The sequence below is a fragment of the Syngnathoides biaculeatus genome, chromosome 5 (assembly GCF_019802595.1).
Source record: "Syngnathoides biaculeatus isolate LvHL_M chromosome 5, ASM1980259v1, whole genome shotgun sequence".
NCBI lineage: Eukaryota > Metazoa > Chordata > Actinopteri > Syngnathiformes > Syngnathidae > Syngnathoides > Syngnathoides biaculeatus.
In genome coordinates, this window is record NC_084644.1 from 5,185,295 (window position 1) to 5,212,602 (window position 27,308).

General features: G+C 43.3%; 1 protein-coding gene and 1 long non-coding RNA gene across 3 annotated transcripts in view; one reads left to right on the plus strand and one right to left on the minus strand.

Annotated features, from left to right (window-relative positions):
* LOC133500404 (uncharacterized) overlaps positions 1-3,540 on the minus strand; it is a 36,522-nt gene extending 32,982 nt beyond the window's left edge. The window contains exon 1 of the long non-coding RNA XR_009794879.1: positions 2,870-3,540. This is a non-coding gene — a long non-coding RNA (uncharacterized LOC133500404). The remainder of the gene's footprint in view (positions 1-2,869) is intronic.
* The window catches only part of ptprub (protein tyrosine phosphatase receptor type Ub), a 237,349-nt gene that overhangs the window by 59,024 nt on the left and 151,017 nt on the right, over positions 1-27,308 (plus strand). For both annotated transcript variants that reach the window (XM_061819017.1, XM_061819018.1), the window contains exon 2: positions 9,874-10,005. In XM_061819017.1, coding sequence (XP_061675001.1) covers positions 9,874-10,005 — 132 coding nt within the window. The remainder of the gene's footprint in view (positions 1-9,873; positions 10,006-27,308) is intronic.

The window sequence follows — 27,308 nt, forward strand, 5'->3', positions numbered from 1 at the left end:
TGATGATTCCGTTTTCGGTGGAGGAGAAACAACAAGCTCAAATTGTTTAGTAGGAGTCTTTGTTTCCAGTCCAAGTTGTCGTCAGAAGAGGGTTTTGTATAATAAAATCTATTTGACTCCAATTTTAGTGACATCTGACGTTAATTTATCATCAAACCACCACTAAGGATGAAGAGAGAAAACATTTTTTTTCCCAATTAAAATTAAGGTTGTGATAAAACTGACGATGGGTACGCTGTTTTAAAATGCACATATAACCGGACTTCCCGGCGCACCTGATTATAAGCCTCGGTAGACAGAAAAAGTTGAATGCTCGGGGCTAGCGTTAGGGGGGCGCTAGTGTTAGCGCGGCGTTAGCGTTGAACTCTTTAACTCTTCCTGTGTACCGTGGCTTAGGACCAGGTGCGCTAATGTGCTAACTAGCATCGTGTTAACGCTAGCGCTGCATCGCCGCATAAAACTGCTGGGCTGAAAGCGTGTGAAAAAAGTCGCGGGTTGTCGGCCGGAAATTACGGTTGCTTATATTCGATTTGCTGCTAAAAAAACTAATCTATTCCCTATTAGTGTGGTCAGGCCATATCACCAGAAGTATTGCTTTGCTGCCATCTTGTAGGATCTATAGACAATTAGAGACTTTTTAGGGGGGAGACATCAATTTATTACAGATTTTAGCCATCTATAGGGGTTGGCATGTATTCACTGTACCATGATCCTTTCCAGGAGGCTTTCTAAATTTTGATTTATTCAGATCCCAGATTAATTACCCTTCGCCCTAAATCAAATATTCACCATTGGAAATGATCTAATTCAGGAGTTGGACAATTTCTGAAAAAACGATGAAGTAATTCACTTACATAGACAAAAACGAGCTTTTCATGAGAAATCGTTGCACAAAAGAAACATCATGATCGTGAGTGAATTCGTTTTTTCGCTTAACATCTTTACGCAGGCGCTAAACAGTTCAAAGAAACTGTATAGATATGATTACTTCCCGGAACACGAGGGAGCAACCTAGTCATATCTTTGGAGTCTCAAATGAATTTTCCACCATATTTTGTTTTCCTCTTTTTTTAATTTTCTTTTTTCACTCATGTTGTTGGTTGCCGACCAGACTCTTGGAGTTTCAGAAAGTCCAATATGTAATTCATGGTTCCTGTAATTGTGGCTAGCTCATAGATGGCAATTCGCGACTAGCCGATAACTGCAAGTTAGCTCCTGACGCGGTGTGGTGCGCTCGCTAGAAGAAAAAAAACATCTCTCACCTGCTTCTTGCACAGGCAAAATTCTTTCCCAAATTGCTAGCAGAACCCCATTAAATGGTGAAATAGTTTTGAGCATTGATAGTCTGATTGGCGCGTGAGCTCCCTTAAATCCTAAAATAGCGGCCGTTTTACTCATCTCGAGGAAGAAGCCTTGTTACTTGTTCGAAGGCTTTGGTTCTAATCTGCCATGAAGCCACTCCTCTTTCTCCTCACAATCTTATTTCCTCGCCCTCCTTGTTTTCCCAAGCCCATCTAACCAGCAGGGTTGAGTTATTAATGCCTGGGGGGGGGGGCGGGGAGCAGAGAGATGATTTCATTGCGTATTCAGGTATGGCGATGGATGGATTTCAGACGCAGCCGGGGGAGTGCTAGGAGGGGAGCCTCAGTAGAGAATAAATATACCTGTCACCTGGTGATGTATCTGGCCACACTCGCTGCAATGCAGATCAACCACTCTCCTCCCCTGGGCTGCCTCCCCCATTACTCACCCACTCCCCCCCCCCCCCCCCCCCCACCTGGATCCAGCCTCTTCTGACTTGAAATCAAGGTGGCCTGTGAGGAGTGCAAATGTAGGCTATTTTCCCGGTGCGGTTTGGTTCTCATTTGTCGACGATGACACGTGAAAAATGCGCCGTCGCCCCAGGGACCTTACCAGTTCTTGATTACTTGTCCCGACTGTCTGATAATTAAGGGAAGAGGGCGGGTTTGAAAGCTAAAAGTAGCTCGACAGAGACCTCCCTTTTGTACGACTTGATTATACACTCATAGAACAATTCTCTATGGGAGCGTACGGCCTGGTCGCCGAGTTGACTTGTGGCTTTCTCGTAGTGCGCAATGGCGTTTAGAGTTTGACGTCAACGAGCTGCTAATCAGCAGCGCAAGACGACATAATGAGGTCTGCGGTTTTTTCAGGCTTCAAACTCCACCATCGGATAATCCAATTTAAAAAGAAAACCCACAATGCAGCTCAAACTGCTTTAAATGGTAATATCACCCCTTACAGACACGCAAATACATATAAATTAAGAATAATTGCATATGGCCAATGGCTCGGTACATTCAATCCACACACAACTCGGCACTCTGAGGGCTTAAAACTCGGACCACATAACCCGTTCGGCCAAGCTTTTCCCAGCTATCCCAGTGGCAAGCGGACGGAGCGCTAAGATTTTTGGCGCTAGCTGAAAATACTAGCACTGTACTGAAAAAATGTCAGTGGCATCATCATCGACTAGTCGACGTCATTACCACGTTTGCATTCAAAAAAATAAACGACTATTTTATAGATGACGGGTTTGTGTGTCGCTATTTCTGTTTTTGATAATATCGTTACAGCCCTAGTTGGGATCTATCTGTACGTTGTCTATTCTGTGTTTTTGTCTTGCCACAAGATACATTTACACTGTGGAACAGGGTCAGGGTTACGTGTGAATTTAGAATACCGTCCGCTTTGTTCAAACCAGCAAAATGCGACAAAGGCAGCTAGCTGTATTGCGTTCCTGACAATTTAATCTCACACACATCAACACCAACACAAACAAGGTAAAATGGCTAACAAAATGGGCGTTCAAGAACAGAATAGTTGAGCCACCACGGCGAATAGTCACCAATGTTGAACGCGTGTTCCCAAACAAGCAGATGTTCGTCCCAGCGGGTATTCCAAGTTAGCGAAAGTTCCAAAAACGAAAAGGTGGCAGGCGTCCTTGTAGTTAGCGTTCCAAGCAGCGGTGAAGTCCTTAAAAGAAGCCCCGTTCTCCGTCGTTCTCGTCCTTATTTAGGTAATCCTTGAAACATTGCAGACTTCCGTGTCACAAAGGACACAAAGAGTTGGCGTCAACACGGACCCAAGAGCATTAGGGGAAACCGCGTCACATCAAAAGGACTTAAAAGTATGAAAGGAAACAGTGTCACAAAGATCCGCATTATCGCAACTTAATATCAGAATAGGAAAATAAAGAGAACAGAGAATAAAAATACACGCACACACACGTAACTGGTGCCCGGAGGCACCAGGTCTCCCCCCCCCCCAAGGACCACCTAAGCAGCCCATGAGCCTGCTCAAAAAAGCGCTCTGGGACATTTTTGATTTTCTGGAAATGTTGTAGAATTTTGGTGCGGGCAGCGTGGGATCGATTCTTGCTCAGCGACGGTGTCGATATGTGCCCTGCGACTGACTCGCGACCAGTTGAGGGTGTCGTCTGCTTTTCGCACGAAGTGAGCTGGGACGGGCTCCAGCACTCCTGGGAGCCTTGTGAGGATAAGCGGCTTGGAAAAGTGGTTCATAGAAATAATGTTGCATGTAGACTTGTATTATCGTGAGTAATGTGATCACTGTCTTTACATAAATTAATCACATGAATTATGAATAATAACAATGGAAATATTATGAAAGGGAATTTGTTATTTCGGAAGTGTGTGTAAAACTGGTCGCCCTTCACATGAATCTGAAGGAAAGAAGTAGCTCTCAGTTTCAAAAAGATTGGCGACATCCGTTGTAGGACCTCAAAGAAATTAAATTTTGAAATTGTAATCCCTAATTAATCAGATGGTAAAGCGTTGGCCTCACAGTTCTGAGGTCCCGGATTCAATCCCGGACCCGCCTGTCTAGAATTTGCATGTTCTCCCTCCTCGCCTCCTGCCTGTTGACAGCTGGGATTGGCTCCGGCGCTCCCCGCGAGCCTTGTGAGGATAAGCGGCAAAGAAAACGGATGGATGGACACTAGATAGACGTGCACATGTGTGACATGCATAACTCATCTACGCAAATTACAATATTTCTGGAGGAGTTACAAATTTGAAAAAAAATGGATCAATGGATACAAGATCCATCATTTAGAAAGTGTCCAATTAAATTATGAAGTATTGGTTTACACAAGCGTTTAATTGAATAAGATCAGGTCAGTTTAATTGCAAAGGCAAAATGTCAGGAAGAACTGGGAAGTATTTACTTAAACTGTTGTTCAGAAGTGGCAAATTAATTGCGTAGGGTTTAAGACACAGCCGTCAAACTCAAGGCCCGGGGGCCAGATGTGGCCCGCCATATGGTTTTATGTGGCCCGCGAAGGCAAATCGTGTGTGGCAACTTCCAAGGATTTTTGTTAAAAAATTGAAATTGCCTTGTCATAAATGACAAATTGGAGATATTGCAAGCATATTTTTTGTGTTACCAAACATGAACTACAAGTCAAACAACCCAATTAACTTGATTTCTGTATTCCACATCAGTCTAAATATAATGATGCGATTAAAAATTTTGATTGTTTCACAATCGTGACGGCCCTCTGAGGGAAACGGCAACTAAAAAAAAAAAAAAAAGAGTTTGATACCCCTGGATTAGGATGCCATATTGTGGATTTGTTGTGACTTCAGTGTCAAGAATAATGTGGGATTCCTTTGCAAACATAAGAAGAGGGTGAAACAATTTTCCCTCCCTGTGGATGCATCTACCTGATCCGGTTCCTGGGAGTGCTTTCAACTGTTGCCCCCGCTGATACTTTGTCCTTGAGATTATGACTCCCCATTGTATTGATACGATAAATCCGCTTCTCATTTTCTCCTGTAAAAAGCAACTTTATTAAGCATCTTGTTCTTCCTGCAAGGCCCGTCGAGTAGATTTAGTTGTGACGAACAAGCCACATCAAAATTCTGTTAGTTTGCACTTGGCATTTATCTGCTCTGCTAATCCCCCACAATTCTCATGTCAGCCAGCAACAAAAATGGTTTTGGAATCAATGTGGAGGTCGACCGCATATTGCGTGGCGTGCACATTGATTTGTTCATATCCTGTGATGCAAAATAGTTTTCGGTGCTCCGCTCGCGCCACCCGCGCCGGGAACGAGAGGCGTGGCCGAGGGTGCCGCGCGATCTTTACGATAGACGTCAGCTGAAGAGATGAGGTTCCCCCCGGCCGGCTCCGGCCTCGAAAACCCGCCGCCCTCTTCTCTCCGGATGATGGGACTCTCGCAAAGGAAGAGTCTGCAGGCTTCATTTGCTGAAGCGGCGGGGGAATAATATAGTGCCAACATTTGGACGTGTCGGGCCCCATATCACTGGCTGTTCTATTAGAAATGGACCCCATTGCGGGACAATTAACCCCGCGCCCCCAGCAGCAGATCTGTGCGGTAACCGCCCGGCGCCGGCCAATAAATCAAACCTCCGGGGAGAAACTAACACTCGGCTCCCCTGCTGGGTTGCTATTGCCCCACGGATCACGCTTACATGCGAGTATATTTGTCTTTGACTTCATATTTCAGAAGTGGACACGGAAAAGTGAGGTGTCGCTCTGGTGATTAACCTTGGGCCAACTTTTTACACGCAAACAAAAACACAATAACTTTGCGTTTTGTGTGTGTTTGTGTGTTGAAGACGGACTCTCCTTCCTCTTTCGACAGGAAGCCAGCGAACACGATGAAGGACGACGCTGTATGGAGTTGTCTTTTGATACTATTCCGCTATTTCAATTTCATACTTACTACGCCTATATTTATAGAAGCCATAAAGTTTTGCAGCTTGGAAGAAGGTCACAGTCCGCGTACGGAGCGTTAAATGATTCATTTTAAATGGACAAAAGGTGTATGATTAATAATGAAGAGTCACGCAAGTAACTCAATTATTTTAATTTTAGGACCCGTTATCTTCCAATGCAACAGTGGGTTCCGAATCTTTTCTCATTATTTTTTTTTTTTTTTACTATTGGCTTTACCGGGTCAACGGTTTTGCTAATTGAATCAAATATAATAATACAACTACACGTAAATTTACATTGAGTTTTATCATAAAGTATATGACCCGGATGATCGCTTTTATGCCCCTGCTGGGTGCAATTGAGGTTTCTACGTGTATGATTTTTAGAACCTTTTAAAAAGTAACTTGCGTTTTCTTTTGGTTTTTCCACAGTAAACACGGTGTATATATTTTTATTGTTTGGGATTAGGTAAGCGTCTTAATAAGTGAAACGGCCCAATTTAAACGTCCAGCCTCATATTTTTGTCACTAAACAAAGAAACTTGCTGTATCCATGAACAGTGACACAGTACCATGGATATACTCGAACAAATACTGATAAATCTGGCACTAGATTTGATTTGATTTTTTTTTTGGCAGTTACAGCATGTTGTGGGAAGAAATACATCCACAACGTCCACGCGAGGCAATTCTGTCCCCTTCTCCCCGCGAAGCCCAATTTTTGTGTTTTGCGTGACATCAAATCACTCCAATCACCAGCTAACAGCTGGAAGCTGTGGCGATCTTTTACAGCGGTTTTGAAAATGAGGCTTTCGTCTTCCTCCGCAGCCCGTCATTTATTTAATGGCAAAGTCAAGAAAAAGAACGAGCGGTAATAAAGCCGCGTGTCACCTTCAGGACCTGCTTTGCGGTTATTCCCGTCATTAGCATGAGGCATCTCGTGCTGTCCGGCGCCCGTTATTAGCGGGGCACGCGTCGCCCCCTCACGACTGCGCTCTTCCCACTGCCCATTGTCACGATGCAATCCTCCCACTGATGGACTAATGTGAAATATGGCAACAGATGCGGAGCGCGGCGACTGAAGCGTGATGATTTGGGACCTCGGGGCCGTCGAAGCCACAGCTATCAAGTATAATTTGAAAATTTGGGCTTTTTGGCACATGGAATAGCAGGTTGTGAGGTGTAATTATGATCACTCCGCACCCCAGGGTGCTTTACTTTACCACTCCATCATGTTATTGGTGTTCGTATTTGCTTATTTATTTATTTATGGTTGGACTCTACAACGCAGTTTGCTCATGCTCCTTTGTCATGGTAATTTAGCTAGTCTGGCTACAATAACGTCTGGTATTTGTAGGGGTTTTGTGTGATTCACTTTGGTTAGAAAGGTGTTGTGTGCGTACTTTCTGGCCTACAGACTGCACCGGATTATAACACTCACCCAGTACATTTGTAAAGGAAATACCATTCGGTGTCATACATAAGCCGCACCTGTGTAAAACCCGCAGGTGCCCACATATAAACACGAGATATTTACAAAGACTGCACACATAAAGAGTATTCAGTTTTGATAGCTTAGCTTAACATAGCAACAACACGGTAGCACATCTGGTTAAAAAAAAACAAACCAAAAAAACACATACCGGTAAAAAAAAAACTGCCACGGCAGCTACACAGTAGCAACACGGTAGCAAAGAACTAACAGAGCCGGTTGGGAAAAAAAAAAAAAAAAAAACATACCAAAATCACTGAGACGTGGCATAAACATGCTAGCGCGGCGCTAACCGGGCCGGTTAGCAAAAAACATACTGGTAAAAATAACTGAGACGCGGCAGTAACACAGCAGCAACATGCTAGGACAGCGCTAACACGACCGGTTAAAAAAATATACTGGTAAAAATCAATGAGACACGACAGTAACACAGCAGCAACACACTAGCACATAGCTAACGCTAGTGCAGCGCTAACAAGGCCGGTTAAAAAAACATACTAGTAAAAGTCACTTCCTCGTCACATATATTCCACTGGTCTCACTCTTACGTTTTGCCGTTTGAGTGCCCCCTTGCGGCTGTTAGAAAAAATGCACAAATTAGCCGCAGGGTTGAAAGCGTGTGAAAAAAGCCGCGGCTTATATCCTGGAAATTATGGTCCGCATTTCGTGTCCATAAAGAGGCAACAACTGATCACTCTGTGCAAGCTGTTTGGTAGCAGGCAGGCCCTTGTCATGATGCAACCGCTGATATATTTTTTTTATGTTGCATTTGTAATGCATTCTCCTTGGTGCTCCAAGTTTATGTTAAAAAATATCTTTTCATTGCAGAGAGTGAATTTATAGTTCAGCAATGAATTGAGCGGCATGATCTCGGGCCCTTTTACATATGTTGCATTTACTGGCCAAAATATGGAATCAAATTCAAGATCCAATGTAAGAGTTGTCGCAAAAAAAAAAAAAAAAAATATGATTATTATTGTCAGTAGACAGGGTAGTGGACAACTAAATTGTATCATATTAAAATTGTAAAGTACTGTTTATAAAATCAAAATATTGCAACTTTCAGTATAATATAGTGAAATTTTGCCTTATAGAACATAACAACAATGTGTCATTCCATTTTTCACATTAAATCAGAAAATACATCTGGGATTTTTCATGGGATAAGCACATTAATTTTTGCACTAAATTAATTGAAAAGGGGCGGCACGGTGGATCAGCTAGTAAAGCGTTGGCCTCACAGTTCTGAGGTCCCGGGTTCAATCCCGGTCCCACCTGTGTGGAGTTTGCATGTTCTCCCCGTACCTGCGTGGGTTTTCCCCGGGCACTCCGGTTTCCTCCCACATCCCAAAAAAAGCCATGCAACATTAATTGGACCTTCTAAATTGCCCCTAGGTGTGATTGCGAGTGCAGCTGTTTTTTTTCTCCATGTGCCCTGCGATTGGCTGGCAACCAGCTCAGGGTGTACCCTGCCTCCTGCCCGTTGACAGCTGGGATAGACACTGGCACTCCTGCGACCCATGTGAGGATAAGCGGCAAAGAAAATGGATGGATAATTGAAAAGGAAATTTAAATTTATTGAGCTTTTTGTTCCTGTCGTTTTTCAAAAACAGCAACATTTGGAGAGTCACACTTTTCACACGATCATATAAATTTGATTCTAAATTCTTTACACCGGCTTCCAGTCAGCTTTAGAATAATTTAAAAATAAAAAAAGTTACCAACAGAGGTGACGTCAGCCGCAAGTGTGAATGTTTGTAAATCTAGGTTAAATTAAAAATTCATTTTAGTACTTCCACTTTTCAGTGATATTCCTTACACTAAAAGCTGTTTTAATTGTACTTTTTCCAAATGTTTTTATTTGTGTATTTGAATGGTTTTAATCATGTAAAGCACTAGCACTGAAATGTGCTGTAGAGATAAAATCTGCTTTGCTGTTTATTGGACTGTGTCAATACGGAACCATTAAACGTACTTTTTGATGTCGAGCTAGCAGATAAGCCGTGCGCGCCTATTCTCTTTTTCTCGGTAACGTCTTCAGTTCGCCGTGCGAGGATCTGAGAAAGTTATATTTGAAATGTCAGTATTGAAAAAGACACCATAGGAGACGGTTGAAAACAGTTTCGAAATCTTTGTTGCGCCCTAGGATACTAAAGACTTTTCAATAATTGGACAAAATGCGGCACCGCGGGGGTGCCGTCGAGACCAGAATGTCCCTTCTGAAATTGAATTGAAATTGAGTGATCAAGGAGAAAGGTACGCGGTTGGATTCCGAGTAGATTACATGAAAAGAACTGGCTCAACGTCTTGCAAGAAGTGCTCAATCACTCCATGAAATTAAGAGTCCTTTCAAAACTTATGACGGAGACCTAATTATATCATAATCTCCCTTTTTTTCCCCTGCTACAGCTTCAATATCATTAAGAATGTGCCTGAGAAGGTGCAGTTGTCATTTTTCTCCGATTCAGATCGCTTCAGACTTTTGTACATTTTACTTCAGCCTTTCATCGATGGTGAGAGGTTCTCAGTACATTAATCGTGGCTGTTTTTATGTATCTTGAGTGGAAAAAATGATTGTAAAATGACTATTATCTGATGCATTCCAATGACCCCCGCTGTTTTCTTGCCCCTACTCCCCCCCCCAACACCTTCCAGCTGCCGGCTGCACATTTGAAGAGGATTCCGATTTCAGTCTGTGTGACTTGACACAAGGTGAAGAAGATGACTTTGATTGGCAGCTGTTTCGGACACACAATTCGCCCTACGCTGGCTCGGACCTTCTGCGTGGTACGTAGTCCTCAGATATTACTTGCGTTGATATAGAGCCCATGTCAAATCACGTGACTTTTGTCTACGTCGCCATATTGCCGGTCTAACAAAGCATTATTCAGTGCTAAGTAGGTTGGAGGCAATATGAAAATATGTCTTATTGCACGACGCCCAGAGTCTTGTCTGATACATTTAGAAGGTGAAAATAAACAAAGGTACGTGGGAAAAATTACATAAACTCAGCATAGAGGACCCGTACTTAACGCCGAAGTAATAAATTGGACCGTTAATTCGCGTCCGCTTGTCTCGGACTACTGGATCTACGCATGGATCTGGTGAGTAAGTTGTCGAGATTTACACAGAAAAGTTTGAAAGCGTAGAAAAGTCTGGACGGATACGAATGCTTCATTGGCGGATCTGTTCGCAATCAGGAAGAAATCCCACATCGTGACGGTTTTGACGGCTCGTGAACGCGGAAGCGTGTTCGTCCACACGTTAACCTTTGCCGGAATCCATCGATCTTTTCAGCTAGTATTCGATTAAATAAATGACACCTGGTTTTACACAAACTTGCATTCATTAACTATTATTGGGGGGGGGGGGGGGGGGAGGACGGAGTCGTCTGCACGGAACGTACACGGAAGCGATTGCGGCCACACTTGACCTCCGGAAACCTCTGCAACAGACAATTTTTTTATTACACATTCTTCTCAAATGAGCCAACTTGCCATGATAAATACTTCTTGGTTATTTGAGATAGAGAAGAATAATTCCTACCTGAAATGAAGCGATCGTTACACAGATGTGTGTTTATTTTGGTTGGGCACCATCCATCACGTTTAATTGCCGAAATCCATCGATATTTTCTGGTCTTTTCAGAATGATATTCCATAGAACGATCTCTTTGAAAATCTGTCTCGTCTCTTGTGACAACCGACAGCGCAACAGGTCTCGGTTATTGTAAATACTCTCCTGCGGTTCACTGTCGAGCAGCTCTGTTTGACCGGCAATATGGCGCCGTGAAAGTGCAACTGCGATAATGTGGTTTGCACAAGCGAGCTCACCGTCTTCATCGTTCCGGTTGTAAGAGGCCTTGCGCATTTGTGTAACCACATTATCGGGTTTTTTCATTTACCCTCACAAGAAAGGTTGAGATTTTCGTTTCAATCGAGCTTTATGCTGCAGCTAGCATCAATGGTGGCAAAAGTTTTCAAATGATATTTCATTGGCTCATTTTTTTACATCACAAAAACTTGATATTTATTCAAACAGAGGTGTGTACACTTTTTATGGTCCCTGTATCTTCGCATGATGTAGGGCAATGTCGGTGTAAACACGGTTGATGTTCGGCAGGCAGGCATCGTGAGGCGAATTGTTGCTGTAAACGGTTTTCTGTCTCTGTCTGTGACCCGTCCAGAATGTAGTCCGCCTTATGTCCGCAGTCCGGTCAGATAGACTTCAGCTTTCCTCCCAGCCTGAACAAGATAGCGCTAAGAAATGGATGGCCGGATACTTGTAGATCCTCGAATGATGTCTGTGGGTTGATAAGATCTGGCTCAGATCCTTGGTGGAAAAAGTATACAGTACAGTGTTCCCCTGTTAATCGCGGGGTTATGTTCCTTACACTCCCGCAAACAACAAAAATCTACAAATAATGGATGCAGTATTAATATACCTATGTATGGTATGTACCATCAGTCACTGTGATTTGACAGGCGCGTCGAGTACGAAAAATCCCGCGCGTAAAATTTGTTACGAGTAAAAATACGTAGATATTGAAAGATGTCGCTTATTTGGTGTAGTGTTGACCAATTTTCCCTCTAAGTTGCGCCGCTGCGCAATTGCGCACTTGTCACACACTCTCAGCGCACATGAAAACCGTTCCAGCGCAGTGAACCACACCCTGACGTCTTTAACACGGAAGCAGGCGGTCTTTAAAAACGAGCTGCTGCTCAGCCGTCTTCCACTTCCTAGTTTACCTGACACCGTCCCCCCTCCGCCCTTAAAGAGGTACACTCATAATTACAAACAGAACACACACCCGCAACTTTATAGCTGCGGGCATGACTGACCACACCCGAACTTTTTTCAAAAATTGCCCATAGGTAATATTGTAAGGCGCCATGTCTAATGTGGCTCCTCGTCTATTTCGAAGAGAATTTAAGCTCTCTACGATCGTGAAAATACAGTAAATAAAATAAATACATCAATTTGAGAGGAAAATCCACAAAACTGCAATCCGGGAAGGGTACAATGTAACAATTTAAAGGTCTAATCCGGAGGAAGTGTTTTTTTATTTGTCCATCATACAAATGGCGGCACGGTGGTTCAGCTGGTAAAGGCCTCACAGTTCTGAGGTCCTGGGTTCAATCCCGGACCCGCCTGTTTGGAGTTTGCAGGTTCTCTCCGTGCCTGCGCAGGTTTCCTCACACATTCCAATAACATGCAACATTAATTGGACACTCCAAATTGCCCCTAGGTGTGATTGCGAGTGCGGCTGTTTGTCTCGATGTCCCCTGCGATTGGCTGTAAACTAGTTCAGAGTGTACCCCGCCTCCTGCCCGTTGACAGCTGGGATAGAGGCTCCAGCATTCCCCGCGACCCTCGTGAGGATAAGTGGCGAAGAAAATGTCGCTAAAATTTCATTTAAAAAATAATAAAAAAAATTCTCAACACAACAGAAATGAAATAAATTAGCGTCAAAGTCAGTCTCAAGAAATTGTTCGAAAGGTCACTTAAGATTCGGGAAGTTCCGGTACTCTCCGGAATGTGCCGTCGAGTCACGACAACGTTTAGCCAGAGAGTGAAAAAGCTAGCAACCATAATGAGGAAGTGTGTTGCATCAGATGATCAGACTTAATATTTAGACCGGTTTCCCAACCTTTCATTTGAAAAGTCCTCACGGCGACAACCGCGACAAGTACTGGAAACAACGATGATGGTGTCTCACTTTACCCCCGCATTTTCGAAAGGTATTTGTAGCTGTGCACTCGGCGTATCAGAAACGGGTCCGCTAATCCGCCTTTATGGTCCAGCTTCTATTATGCGTCAGCTTTAATGAAGCAGTCACCCCACTTTTGTCTGCTGCCTTGCTTAAGCCCAAGGATAACTTTGTTAACCGGCCTGGAGACTAATGGAAACCAACGTTTTCCCGCTAACATCCTCTCCGCTGGTGGTTGCCAGAGGGGAGACGGCATGCATAGTTTATAAGGCGCTCCCGCCGTCCTCGCATTAACAAATTCCTACCGGGAACTAACACGGAAGGAAGCGTGTTGTTTTAGCTTCCCGCCAGAAATATCACAGGTGGCAGTTAGCTTGCAGCATTCCGTCGACGGGGTCAACTTCTCTTTGTCCTCACCACCAATTATTACTGGCGCGCTCAAAAATCCTCCACCTTGTTCGCTGCACGTGAGAAGGCGGAATATAAATTTGCATTCATCTTTCTCAGGAAGATAAATAACAGCAGTCGGTTACGGTGGAATATAGAAGATGAAGACGGATGACAATATTTCATTTAAAAGCTAAAGTCAAAGACAGTTTGAAACAAAAGGTCATTGTTTACAGAGATGTTTTTGTTTTCGAAGAAAACATTAACAGGATCACATGACAATATCCTATTTTCAAAATCTACATACTCGTATTTTGACACATAGAAAAAGGGCTACTGAACCGACAGGCGTCCGTCAACGTATCTAAAATTCCATTTTGAGCGTGACAAATTGGTATTTTAACCCCCAAAACTCTTAAAGTGCGCCTAATTTCCATTTTTTGTCATCAGCAACGAAGTGCAAATCTGCCTGCAGCTAGCAGCCAATTCACAGCAGGCGATGGGCTAATTAACGTTTCTCCCTTTGGGTTTAATTAAAACTCAATCTCATGCCATTTACAGCTATTGAGGGCCTTCAGTGGAGCAGGCGAGCGCAGGTCGAACGAGTCGGGTACTAACATTAGCAAGACCGTCGACTTGGTGTCGGTACCGAGGAACAGCTCAAGTCTGGGGCGCTCGTGGACTAGTGAATGTTCAGCTTTGTGTCATTTTATCGAGAAATGTATCTTTTGTTTGTCATTTTCACATCATTTGAAGGTGTAGAGCTCCCCTGCAGATCCCCGACGTAGATACTCTGTTACTCTACCATCCAGTGTTGACTTTTAACCGCGTATCAAAGCGGACAACCGAGGTGGCGAGGGATGACGACGCTTTATGAGATAAGGCTATTTACATTCCACCCGCATTACTTTGTGCGGCTGAGAAATTCGTGTTGAGGGAAGATTAGTAAACACGGCTAAGACAGCAGCAGCTTGTGGCTCCCGAGAGAAATTAAAAGACTACTGTTCCCATGAACGGGGGGGGGGGGGGGTAGAATGTGGCAAGGTCTTAATAAGAGTGGTCCATTTATCATCAGATTCTCCGTTATTTTGAATTAGATCAGTGATTTCAGGCGGCGGCTTGATGAGCTTCCGTTCTTGTTCTGTTTTAATAAACGCGCCAGTTTGTAGGTTGATGACTTTTTCAGTTCGAGTCCGCATTATGAAATTTGGCAACCAGTTCAGGGTGTTTCCCGCCTCCTGCCCGATGGTCGCTGGGAACCCTTGTGAGGATGAGGATGATAATTTTGTAGGAAGGGTTGGGCACTCGGTCACAGGCTGAATGACATTTTAACCCCACCCCACCCCCACCTCCACCCTCAGAGTAAACGACATGGCAAGGACAAGCTGCAACGTGTTCCTCAAACAGATCCTGTTTGTGGATGTGAGAGGACCTTCTCTGGATAAATTTGTTCAAATCCTGTACGTTAGGATTTGAATTAAAGCAGGAAGGTCACTCCTTTCCTTTCTTTCCACCTTGAGTGTGTGGGGACTACGATTAGCTAGTGTGTGTTGCTGTGTGACGTTGCCAGAGGTGCGAGTCCACTTCTTGGAATAGAATAAAATAGAATGAAATAGAATAGCCTTTTATTGTCCCTATAGGCATTGACAATGAGATTGAAAGCGGCCCCTTCTTCAGTTCAGACAAGGAAAATACGACAGATCCATCCATCCATTTTCTTTGCTGCTTATCCCCACGAGGGTCGCGGGAAGTGCTGGAGCCTGTCCCGGCTGTCGACGGGCAGGAGGCGGGGTACGCCCTGAACTGGTTGCCAGCCAATCGGAGGCCACATAGAGACAAACAGCCCCACTCACAATCACACCTGTGGGCGATTTAGAGTGTCCAATTAATGTTGCGTGTTTACGGGATGTGGGATTGGACCCGGGACCTCAGAACTGTGAGCCCAACGCTTTACCAGCTGAGCCACCCTGCCTTGACAAATGTGCGGGTGTGGTCAGCCGTGCCCGCAGATATAAAGTTGCGGGTGTGTGTTCTGTTTGTAGTTATGAGTGTACCCCTTTAAGAGCGGAGGGGGGGCGGTGTCAAGTAAACTAGGACCATGTGCTTCCTTCCGTGTTTAAAAAAAAAAAAAAAAAAAAAAAAGACGTCAGACGGGTGTAATAAGTTTTATGGATTAAAGACCCTAACCCTAACAATTAATCCATCCATACCTCCCAACCCTTAATTTTCTTTGCTGCTTATCCTCACGAGGGTCACGGGGAGTGCTGGAGCCTATCCCAGCTGTCAACGGGCAGGAGGCAGGGTACACCCTGAACTGGTTGCCGGGCAATCGCAGGGCACATGGAGACAAACAACTGCATTCTCAATCACACCTATGGGCAATTCAGAGTGTCCATTTAATGTTGCGTGTTTTTGGGATGTGGGAGGAAACCGGAGTACCCGGAGAAAACCCACGCTGGCACGGGGAGAACATGCAAACTCCACACAGGGGGAGCCGGGATTTGAATCCCGGTCCTCAGCGCTGTGAGGCAGACGATCTGACCAGTCACTCATTGTGGCACCGATATTAATAGTCCATCCATCCATCCATCCATCCATTTTCTTCGCCGCTTATCCTCACAGGGGTTGCAGGAGTGCTGGAGCCTATCGCAGCTGTCAACGGGCAGGAGGCAGGTTAACACCCTGAACTGGTTGCCAGCCAATCACAGGGCACATAGAGACAAACATCCGCACTAACTATCACACCTATGGGCAATTTAGAGTGTCTAATTAATGTTGAATGTTTTCGGGATGTGGGAGGAGACCGGAGTGCCCGGAGAAAACCCACGCAGGCACAGGGAGAACATGCAAACTCCACACAGGCGGTGAAATACTATATATAAAAATTGAATCCGTATTATCAATAAATGATAAATACGAATTTGCTTGGATTGTGTCCTCAAGATTTTGTTTAGTTCAGCCCGAGTGAGCTAAACAAAACTTTTTTTTTTTTAACCATTCTAAGAGATTTTTTTTCCCCCTACTTTACATATTGACTAAAACTGTAACTATAAATTCCTATATTTTCATGCAGATCCTTACCAAATCTTGAACTGTTCTTGATTGGCGTTGCATCCATTGTACACGACCTCAAACTCTTTAGAATTTTTGATTATTTCAAAAATCATGTTAGCAAACGAACCTGACTAACGGGAGGGAAAGTGAGGAATTTAAAGGAAAAAAAAAAAAGACCTCAGCCATTTGCAAGTGACATTCTCATTTGTTCTCATGTATATTTTGGTAATTATGTACTAATATCAAACTTGAATATTATGCATATGGTACCACAACCCAACTGATGTACTTGGTGGCAAAGGGGCTGAAATCATATTCGTCTAAATTTATTGTTTTAACTTTCATATTCTCACGGAGGGATTTTTTTTTTTTTTTTTTCTGCACTTGAGTCATTTTCACGATCTGCCAATAGCAATTCCCAACACACACTCACACACACTTATATCGGCACTAAAAATTACATTTGTACTATAATTGTGAAGTTATTACTGTTCCATCTGGCAAGCTATTTATAACTCTGGAATTTTTAAAACATCAGGCCATGAATAACCACTTCACCTCATCTCGATCAGACGAGAAATCACACGATCGAGCCTGATTTCTAATCACGCGATCGGATCGGGACATCTGCACTGGGGATCGCAACCGGTTGCAAATAACCGGTTATAACCGGTTTTCGTTTTTTTAAAACCGAAACCGTAATCGGACTTTCGAAATCGGTTAAAATTTCCAATCATTTCTTCCGGTTCCGGTCCTCCACATTGCGCTATTTTTTTCAACATCATTTCCACTTTTTTCAAGTTTCGCTGTTAGAGTGAAGTTGGACTCAAAAGACCATTCAGTTAAATCAAAGACGCATCAAACATGGCATCGAGGAAACGCTCGGTATAGTTTCATGCCCTTTCTGAAAGTCCGAAAGAAGAATGTTAACATTAAAACATTTTTACCAAAAAAATTACAAAAATGTAACTTACACAAACGAGTGCGTTGTTGAAAGCCACATTCAACAAGCTTGTTTGTCAATATTGTATACAAACTACCCCATCGCCGCGGAGTAAATTAACGACCGACGGTGTAGCGCCGGAGAAAAGGAGTCGGAGGCGGAGTGTCGGACACGGGAACAAAACTTGTTTTATTGGCAGACATCAAAACACGACTCGCATAACGGGGGGAACTCTGTGAACTCGTCACTCCGCACCCCAACTCGAGGTCCCGCGGGTAAATTATGTAAACACCACAATGGTACCGGTTTTAAAACCGGTTAATTGTTTTTTCGCTACAGCTGTTCGCTTAAAACCGGTTATGAAAGTAAGCGTTTTTTTGCGATCCCTAATCTGCACTCCGATGTTTAAAATGCAGTTTGATACACTTGACCACAGAACCGCGTCACTCAGAACTGGTCCACCACAGATAATCTAAAAGTAACCGAATATTTAATGGCAAGTAAATTGCTGCACCTGATGAGAGCGGTTCCAAATGAAATTGCTCTTGGGTCTGGGCCTGGTCAACCTGAAAACATACATACATAAATTCTCCGAGCTCGATATCGTAACCTTTCTACGGGAGATGCAGATGGTCGTACAGTTCTATCTCCATTCCCTTGTAGTCCCCTCTCAGAGACCAACATTATACTTCTCGATTCCTCAATCTGTCACCTCTCACCCCAGCCGCACGCTCTAGATCAGCTGCATACCTCTGTGTTATTTGTCGTTATTTGTGTGCGTAAATGTCATTGACAGCGACCTGAGATTCATCTTTGTCGTCAAGACATCTGTTGTTATCGTAGCCGACCAGTGACCAGACATCCTCTGCGGTTTAATGTGCTATTGCGGTCCAGGATTGGCCGTTCCTCTTTCTCTCTGCGTTCTCTTCGCAATATGCACTCAATAATTCCATGAAGATAGAAAATTTACACTTCTCAACACACCCTCTCGTTTTTTTTTTTTAAATCTTTCCTAAATAGCTAATCGGAAATTACTCGGTATTCTATCCTCTCGAGCAACTGTAAAACATACTTTAACACCGATTTGATCAAGCTGATCTGATCGGCCGACAATTGGCATTTTTTGCTGATCAGCTGGTCGGTTCTGATATCCTAATTCGGCCATGCGATCAGTGACGTCATTGACCGGCTCGCGCCGACTGTATTATAAGAAAAAAACTGTGTGTTGGTTGGTCACCGGTGCTCAGGACAGGGTATAACGTTCGTGTCAGGCTTGCTTGAGGTAATTTACTTTTAATACAATATGGCTCACGAGCAGGCAACAACATGTTACGTAGCCTAGCAAGCTATTGCTATCGCTCTTGCTAGCGGACGTATGTAAATATGGTGGCATTCTGCCGAGTCATGCAATAAAATTTCAGTGGTGTAAAGTAATTTCATTACAATGAAGTAATTTAATTATAGTACGATAACACCCATTATTTCTGTCTTGCTGTCATGTTGCTTTGACCTGACTGATTACAATCCATGATCTGACCAGAGCAGCGAGTTACTGTTTTTGGAGCCAAGGAGGATACCGTTACATTGAAAAATCTCACAACACACCACCAAAAACAAAAATTTACAAAAAGTAGATCATTTCTGTATGTACTTCCCGTAATTTCCGGCCTATAAACCCTAAAATGTTTTCACACGCTTTCATCCCTGCGGTTTATGTGATGTTTATGCGGTGATGTGGCTAATTTTTTCTAACGGCTGCAAGGCGGCACACTAGCAGAAAAGGCAAGAGTGAGACCGGTGGAATACATGTGCCGAGGAAGTGACTTTTACCGATCCGGCCATGTTAGCGCTGTGCTCCCGTGTTACTGCCGTATCTCAGTGATTTTTTTTTTTTTTTTTTTTTTACCAGTATGTTTTTTTTTTTTAACCGGCCCTGTTAGCGCGCCGATGCTAACGTTAGCAAACTCTCTGTGTACTGTTTTTCTTTGTAAATATCTCGTTTCAATGTGGGTTTCAATGCGGGCACTTGCGGCTTTTACACAGCTGCGGCGTATGTATGTACCAAATGGTATTTCCTGTACAAATGGTGAGGCTTATAACCAGGTGCGCTATGTAGGCTGGGAATTACGGTACTGCCATCTAATCGAACGCCATTAATTTGATCTGCCTCTCACTATGCCTCACTGACATAAATAGAACAAAGATACATTATCGACAGTATTGTAAATATGTATTTTTTTTTTTCAATTCAGGACACAAGCAGTAAATGAACAGGTCATTTAAATATACTCATTGCTCCATCCTGTGATCGGATTGGTAATCGGTTATCATTTTTTTTTAAAGTCGGTGATCGGTCACAAAAATCATGATCGTGTAAAGCCTACTTTCAAAGTGACTATCAATTCTGTTGTATTAAAATGAAAAAAATTACAGCTATCTTGAATTACGGGCATTATTTTCCAGACAAGCTGAATACAAACAGCATAATTCAGCCTCAAATATTTTGTCATTACCACTGTTATTTTGTCACATATACGGTAACTATGAACAGAACATAAGGTGTTTGCGCTTTTGAGATCTGACGTAAGCATCAAGCATTTTTCTTGACATTTTCAAATATATTTAGAACAATTAAAAAATGCATAGCGAGTATGAACAAACAGCATTTCACCCCTTTTTGTATTTTCTTTGTGCGTACTACATAGAGTTTAAAAAACACATTGAGTGTAGAGATCGATTACTTGATGGCGTCATTGTCCTCGGAACATATTTTGGTAACGGAACACCAAGCTCACGTTATCGAGTGACATTTTCGGTGTGTTGTTTTGCCAACCCGCAGAATTAGCTTTAATCAGCTACAGCTGAGTAACTTTAATGGCGGCAATTAACTGTCGGGCTTACCGCAGAAATCAAGCTTGTTACAGCTTGTTAAGACACAGTTAATTATGTCAGTCATAATTAAAATGGCAACTCTTTGGGTTTTTACGACCGCCTCCTTTTTAAATATCCATTTGGCCGTTTTCATCCTCCTGGTGCACAAACTGTTTGCGTGACTAAGTATTGGATCTGGCGTTTAAAGGTGCAATCTTGTACTTTGGTTCTGTCATCTCGTTTTCCGAGAGAAGAAAGGGAGAAAGGTCAGCATGCAACTAAGTTTGCCTTCAAAATGAAAATCCATCAGTATTATTAATGCGTTAAGTGTCGTTCTATAATAAAAATGAATTGCTAAACATATCTCTAGTATGTACCACTTCACAGAACTGCTAACATACCCGTATCAGTTTTGGGACACCGCCCGCGAGGGGGTACATCTTTTTTTGCCCTTTGTTTTATGCGTTAAACCAAAAAGAAGTGTTATTTCCTTGATTGTGGCCTGTTAGGAGACTTTTATCTCAATAAGGCAAAAAATTGCCCCCCTCGGTTAATAAGATAAATGGAAGATTAAACAGCGTTGCGGTGAAGCACTTTTTGTCTCTATTGCTGCTATCAGTCTTAATTCCCAATATATCCCAAGATATTTTTGATTGTGATTTTTTTTTTTTTTTTTTTTGACGTTCTTCTGTAACTGTAACTGTAATATTACTGGAAGTACAAGAAAAGTCTGCCTTCATAAAATAAGTGCAAAGTTGCACCGTATCAGCCTGAACGAAATGCGACCGCTTGGTACAAACCCAGTTTAAGCTTCTTAAGAAAGTTTCAGGCTCCACTAGAAATAGATATGTCTTTGAGCTGCCTTCAAATAGGAGAAGGCTTGATGAAATTAGCACCGGGGCTGCCTTAAATAACGCCGTTGAGTTTCGCGGGTTCCATTCTTCGTAAACATGCTGATTTCCTTCATTATCACACCTTGAGCAAAGAGGGAGGGAGGGAGGGAGGGAGGGAACGGTTAGTGGAGGGAGCCAATTGGTGGGAATGATAAATAGTCTTCCGAGGACCACAAGTGGACTCCAGTGGCTCACCAGGATGATAACTTACAACTCATTAACTCCAAGTCGATAAGATCACAAGCTTTTCACAAATAACGGCCCAGACAGCTAATCTGAATCTAAATTATTGCCAATGACTCAACCTCTTATTAAGCTTTTTTTTTTTGCCTTCAGTAATAAGAGGATTGTTACATATTTGCAGGGATCCATGACTTATTATGTTGCATGAATGGCAACAAGTGGATGCGGAGGTTTAATGTATTTTCTGCCATCCAATGGAAGACCCTTTAATTCTTGTCCCTGTACTATGCGCTACATTTCTGGGATAGATAGATCATCAAAATACTGTATATTACTAATTAATTATTACGAATTTACAGGCAAGTTAAATAGAACTGTATAATTTTGCACAGCACCCTGAAGATTTCCCACAACACCCTGGTTGTGAATCACTAGGATAGAGAGACGCATGAATCCTTGAGAAATCCACTGGGGACTAAGTACTCTTTGGTCCAAAGCCTCTACTCACCAAGATAACTAACGTACAGGAAGTCAAATCAGATTGTATTTTTACCAGTGCAGGGCCAAGTTTGATTTTTAACAATCAAACAACATCAAAGCCTGGTGGCAGGTGTGTACTCGGGCCCATTTAACGTGGTTTTAATGTGGTTGGTTCATTCTGGACACAGCCACATCCCCAAGTTACAAGAGGGACTACAGACTTGTCTTATTCATTTTTACTAGCCGGGTCCAAGCAGGTTGGAACAGCCGGCGGAAGGTCTCTGGTGTGTTATGTGACAGAAGAGTCTCGGCTAGGATGAAGGGCAAAGTTCATAAAACACTTGTGAGGCCAGCCACGATGGACGGATTATAGACGGTGGCGCTGAAGAGGCAACAGGAAGCAGAACTGGAGGTGGCAGAAATGAAGATGTTGGGGTTCTGGCTCGGAGTGAGCAGGTTGGATAGGATTAGAAATGAGCTTGGTAGTCACCCATGGTCGCCAAGATAGCGCCAGAAGAGCGTTGTTTGAGCGCTAGTGAACGTCAATGATCGCCGGGAATCGGCGGAGAACGCCGGTCCGGAAAAAAAGTTTTGAACGTGCACAAAAGTTCCCACCGAGACCAGCGTTCAACAACGTTTAATTTTAAACGCTGCAGAACATTCAAGAACGTTTGTGGAACGTTTTACTAACGGAGTTATCAGGGAGTTCTGCGTTGACACAACTAGCGTCTGTTTTGTGAAACTATACCAGTGAGAGAACCTGACCTTTTTTTGTCCTCACACTAGTACAGAGTTCAGATGATGTGCATACACTGTATTAGCGCAAAGAACTACTTCTTCTTTTCCTTTCGGCTTGTCCCGTTTGGGGTCACCACAGCGTATCAATCTTAGATGAACGCATATTTCTTTGGCACAGTTTTACGCCGGACGCATTTAGCCGGGGAGAGAAGCTTTACAGCACCCGGTTTTCCCAGGCGGTCTCCCATCCAAGTACTACAGGCCCCGTCAAACCATGACGTTGTGGTCAGCGTTTGAGGAAACGTTGGCAGTCGCCCACGGTCGCCGGGATAGCGCCAGAAGAACTTTGTTTGAACGCTAGTGAACGCCAATGATCGCCGGGAATCGGCGGAGAACGCCGGTCCGGAAAAAAAGTTTTGAACATGCGCAAAAGTTCCCACCGAGACCAGCGTTCAACAACGTTTAATTTTAAACGCTGCAGAACATTCAAGAACGTTTGTGGAACGTTTTACTAACGTTTGCCGAGCGTTGCACGTGTTTGGCTATCGTCAGTCAGTCGTTACTCTAGCGTTACTTGGTTGTTACTTATTGTTTGTTACCGTTGGACCGTCATCACTGGGGTTTTCATGGTGTTGGGTCTCCAGGGGGTGTCACATGGTGCGTTACTTCTCGGATGTGCTCTTCCTCCTGGTGTTCTTTTTCCTCCAAAGACATTGCTAGTGAAAGAGGCTTTGCATTCTGACTTGCAGTGCTAGTTACTGAAGCCCGCACCCCACTTTGTTTCGTCTAGGCGGCATGATGCTGACTGTTCAAACTCACGAGAACAACTGAAGTGACTAAGAAATTTCCAATGTTTTCGTTCCCGTTCCACTGTAAAAAGTAAACACGCTAGCAAAACGCTATCCTGTCGTTATTCACCCGTTAGTCACACGCTCGACACGCTCGTCTAACGTTGCCAAATTGCCCGTCGCGCGCCAGTGTCACGTTAGCACACGCTAATGGTTTTTAGGGGTATCTTATTTGGTCGCTGTGACACGCTTCTCGTGCGTTAGACGCAGGTTAAGTCATGCGTTAGACACACGTTAATCACACGCCAAATGTGTCAGCCTCATTTGAGAACGCTGAAAAACAGAACGATTGAAATGTTCAGAGAACGTTGACCAGAACGTCATGGTGTGACGGAGCCTTTAGAGAGGAGGATGCACGAGGTAGGATTATATGGAAAAAGATGACACGCTGTAGCGACCCCTAACGGGACAAGCCGAAAGGAAAAGAAGAAGATTTTTGCTAGCCTTCCTAAAAGATTTCTTTTTTTTCCAGTTGTGAGGTCATAGATCACGTTACTCCCTTCAGTCCGAGCCTTTCCAGTTCACGTGGATATTTGACTTCTCAAGCCGTCGACGGCAGTGATTTTAATAATGAAAAAAGGTTTTGAAAGAATCTTGTTCTCATTTTTTTGAATATCAAAGAAACCTGATATTTTACATCCGTTGCCCGCCTGTGTGAATTTCCTGTAAAAGTTGGGTTGGTTAAATTGCGAGCTTCTGAGTAGAGGGTTCGGTATCTGGGCCTAGAACCAGATGTGAGAGCTCTGATCTCATGATAACCAATACAAAAGTTTTATGAACAGTTATGTTTGTGTTGGGAAGCCGTTGCTCACAACAGCAACAATGGAGCGACGTTGGTGTGAAGAGTGAAAGTATTGAGGAGAAAAAACTGCAACCTGGGAAAGTACATTTTAAAGCAGGAAACAAACCGTATCAATTTATCAGCAGTCCTCTGGAGTCTGAAGTAAATGTCCGCACGTGCATTATCTCGAGGCCTCCGTTTGAGTTCCGTGCCACAGCTGCGATGGTGAACGGTGGTCCACTTTGTTTACGGGGATTATCTCGTCTAAGAATGACACCGGGCTCGTTCGTGCCCTTTCTCCAAGACGGAAGGACGGCGCGCACAGATGGGTCTGTTGAAAGCTGATATTCACCCGTTCACTCCGCACACGTCAGGCTACTGCATCACTTGAGTCTTCTGCATCATTGCCGTCTTTCAGCTCGACTGCTTTATTCTTTCTTTATCCATCTCGTTTATGCACTCTGGGACGGAGTTGTAACCCTTCCTAGATGACGCTTATTTCCTTCACTGGTTTATGGTTGCGTGTTTTTCTACTGTTTGAAAAAGTAAAAACCATTTACTGTAATTCTCTGGCTACAGAGTGCACCTGGTTATAAGCCTCACCCAGTACATTTGTAAAGGAAATACCATTTGGTACATACATACGCCGCAGCTGTGTAAAACCGCAAGTGCCCACATTTAAACCCACGCGAGGTATTTACAAAGAAAGACGGCACACAAAGTTTACCGCTACCGCGGTGCTAGCGTGGTGCTAATGCTAACGCTAGCGCGGCGCTGACAGGGCCAGAGTCTAAAATTTTCACAAAAACTGGGGCTATATGCTTTTATTTAAACTAGCAATTTTCAGATGATTTAACCTAGTCTCTATTTTCAAAGTGAAGTTCACATTGCTTCACGGGGAAACAAGATGTTGTCACGTGGGAGTACGAAAGCACTTTCATCTTCATCTTCATCCCCCCACCCCCACCCCCCCGGGTTCATGATTTTATGGGCTCATTAGGGGATAATAATTCCACGTTGAGGGTTCCACAAAAATGTCATTATAATCTACAAAAGAACACTTCCAAAGTTCGATTACAATTTTGCTAATCAAGTAATTTAAAGACAACGAGTAAAAGTATTGCATTAGAATTCAGAAGAGTACAATTTGAGTCAATTACTTTTTCAGTTCACTAGTTGTACGGTATTTTCAAAACAACACTTCACAGTCTGATCGTTTATTCTTAACGATTAGTAAAGATCTGTATTTTCATGATTAAAATGAGTTAAAGATAAGTTCGGGTCAGTATTTTTAAATACAATATATAATATATTTAATATGTAAATATATACATGACCGACAAAAGTTTCTCAGCAATTAAAAACGTCAACAGGATTGTTTCGTGTACGTATGGCGCAATGTTCCCTCTAATTTTTTACGTATCTGAGGAAAGACACGAAGGACGTGAGCGCCCCCTTTGGCCATTGTGAGCAACATCAGACATACGCCCTGTTGTCAATCAGGGTCATCCGTTCAAGTCACATGGCTCATAAAAAGGTTCATATGACATTCCCATCAGAACATTCTAACATTTTGTGTTTTTGTAAACTTACACTGAAAATGTCATCAAACAAACAAAAAAAAAAAATACATTGCTAACCAAACCTAGCCAACAACGAACAATAAATCTGAAATGTCGCTTCCAACTTTGTTTCATTTATTTATTTTTTTTCAACCCACAATGATATCCCCATCTGTTTTTCTTGGTGCAAAACTGAATTATTGCTTGGAGAATATCTTTAGCGAAGCATGTTGAAAGCTGAATGATGCTCCCAAACAGTTTTAGAGTGAATGTTATGTTGCCTCCTATATTTAAAATTCAGAATTAGCTTTTTGGGCACTGTATCGTCTGTGCTTTCATCCTCGATCAGGCTGTGCCAAGGTGGAATTTTAACATGACACACCGATTTGTAATTACCCCTTTAAGAGCGAGGGGGCGGAGTCAGGGAAACTTGGAAGTAGATTGTGTGGCCTGTCAGCAGCTTGTTGCTGGCGTGAATTTTAAAAAAGAACAAAAAAAATAGACGCAAGGCTGTTGTTCACTGCGCTGGATCTCTTCATCTGAGCCGAGAGTGCGCGACAAGTGCGCAAATGCGCAGTTGCGCAGCTCAGAGGGAACATTGGTATGGTGTTCCCTCGTGGTTCATGAACACTTTTTTTATTTTTTTTCAGTGCAATATTCTGCAGTTCTATTTATCGGCCATATTGTCGGCTCTGGTAGATGATGGCTGATATTGAAAAGACACTCCCTGTAATCGAATAGAAAAATGCAGAGAGATGAATTGCAACGCAAATCCCAGCGCGGTCGTTTATCCACTCCTGTGCAGTGGAATTATTTCTGTCATTCCTGATGGAAGAAGGCGCTACTGCAGTCCACAAGCCAGGAGGGCTTCTTGAGTGCCGTTTGTTTCATTTCCATTTTGCTGGAATAACATTGATTGGACACGTAGGACCCTCTTGAACCGGCATGCGGTTGGAGAATCCGTGAACGGTGAGTGGGCACTTCACGAAAGGAGACCGGGCGTTTTCCCCACTTTGTCATTCTCGCCGGTTGAGTCAGTAATTGATATGTGCTCCTGCTTCTGGGTGGGCACAGTTACATGAAATTGTGATGATAATGGCCACGAAAAGGCCTGATGCCGGCAGAAGGCCGGCGTTAAGATTGATGGCCGTTTGGATTAGCCACAATAAGTAATATATCAGGTCTCGTGGGACCAAAGCGCCTCTTGATTTTATTACCGTGTCATCATGTGGATCGACACAAGCTGCCACGTTATAAATATTCTGCACCACACTCTGTTTCCTTTTCCTGATGATTAATCTTATTCTTGGTTTCTGGCAGGAATAAAGTGGAATTTTGAATAATTACAATTATCTACGGTGAAGTGATTTACTGGTTTCACTGCTGTGGTCAGTGGCTTGTTTAAGTGAATTGATGTCTGCCTCAAGAACAGTCCTCGGTGTAGACCGCCATTCGCTCAAAGTCAGCTGGTTCCGGCTCACCCCCTGAACAGGACAGAAAATGGATGGACGCTAGAATGGATATAAGTGTTAAGTGTTAGTGACCTCACATGTTGCTGAAAATGATCTTCGTTTTTTAACGCCTACCTGTGACAGATTTTAATTAAATGTATAACTTCAGCAAACGTTGATAATACATAC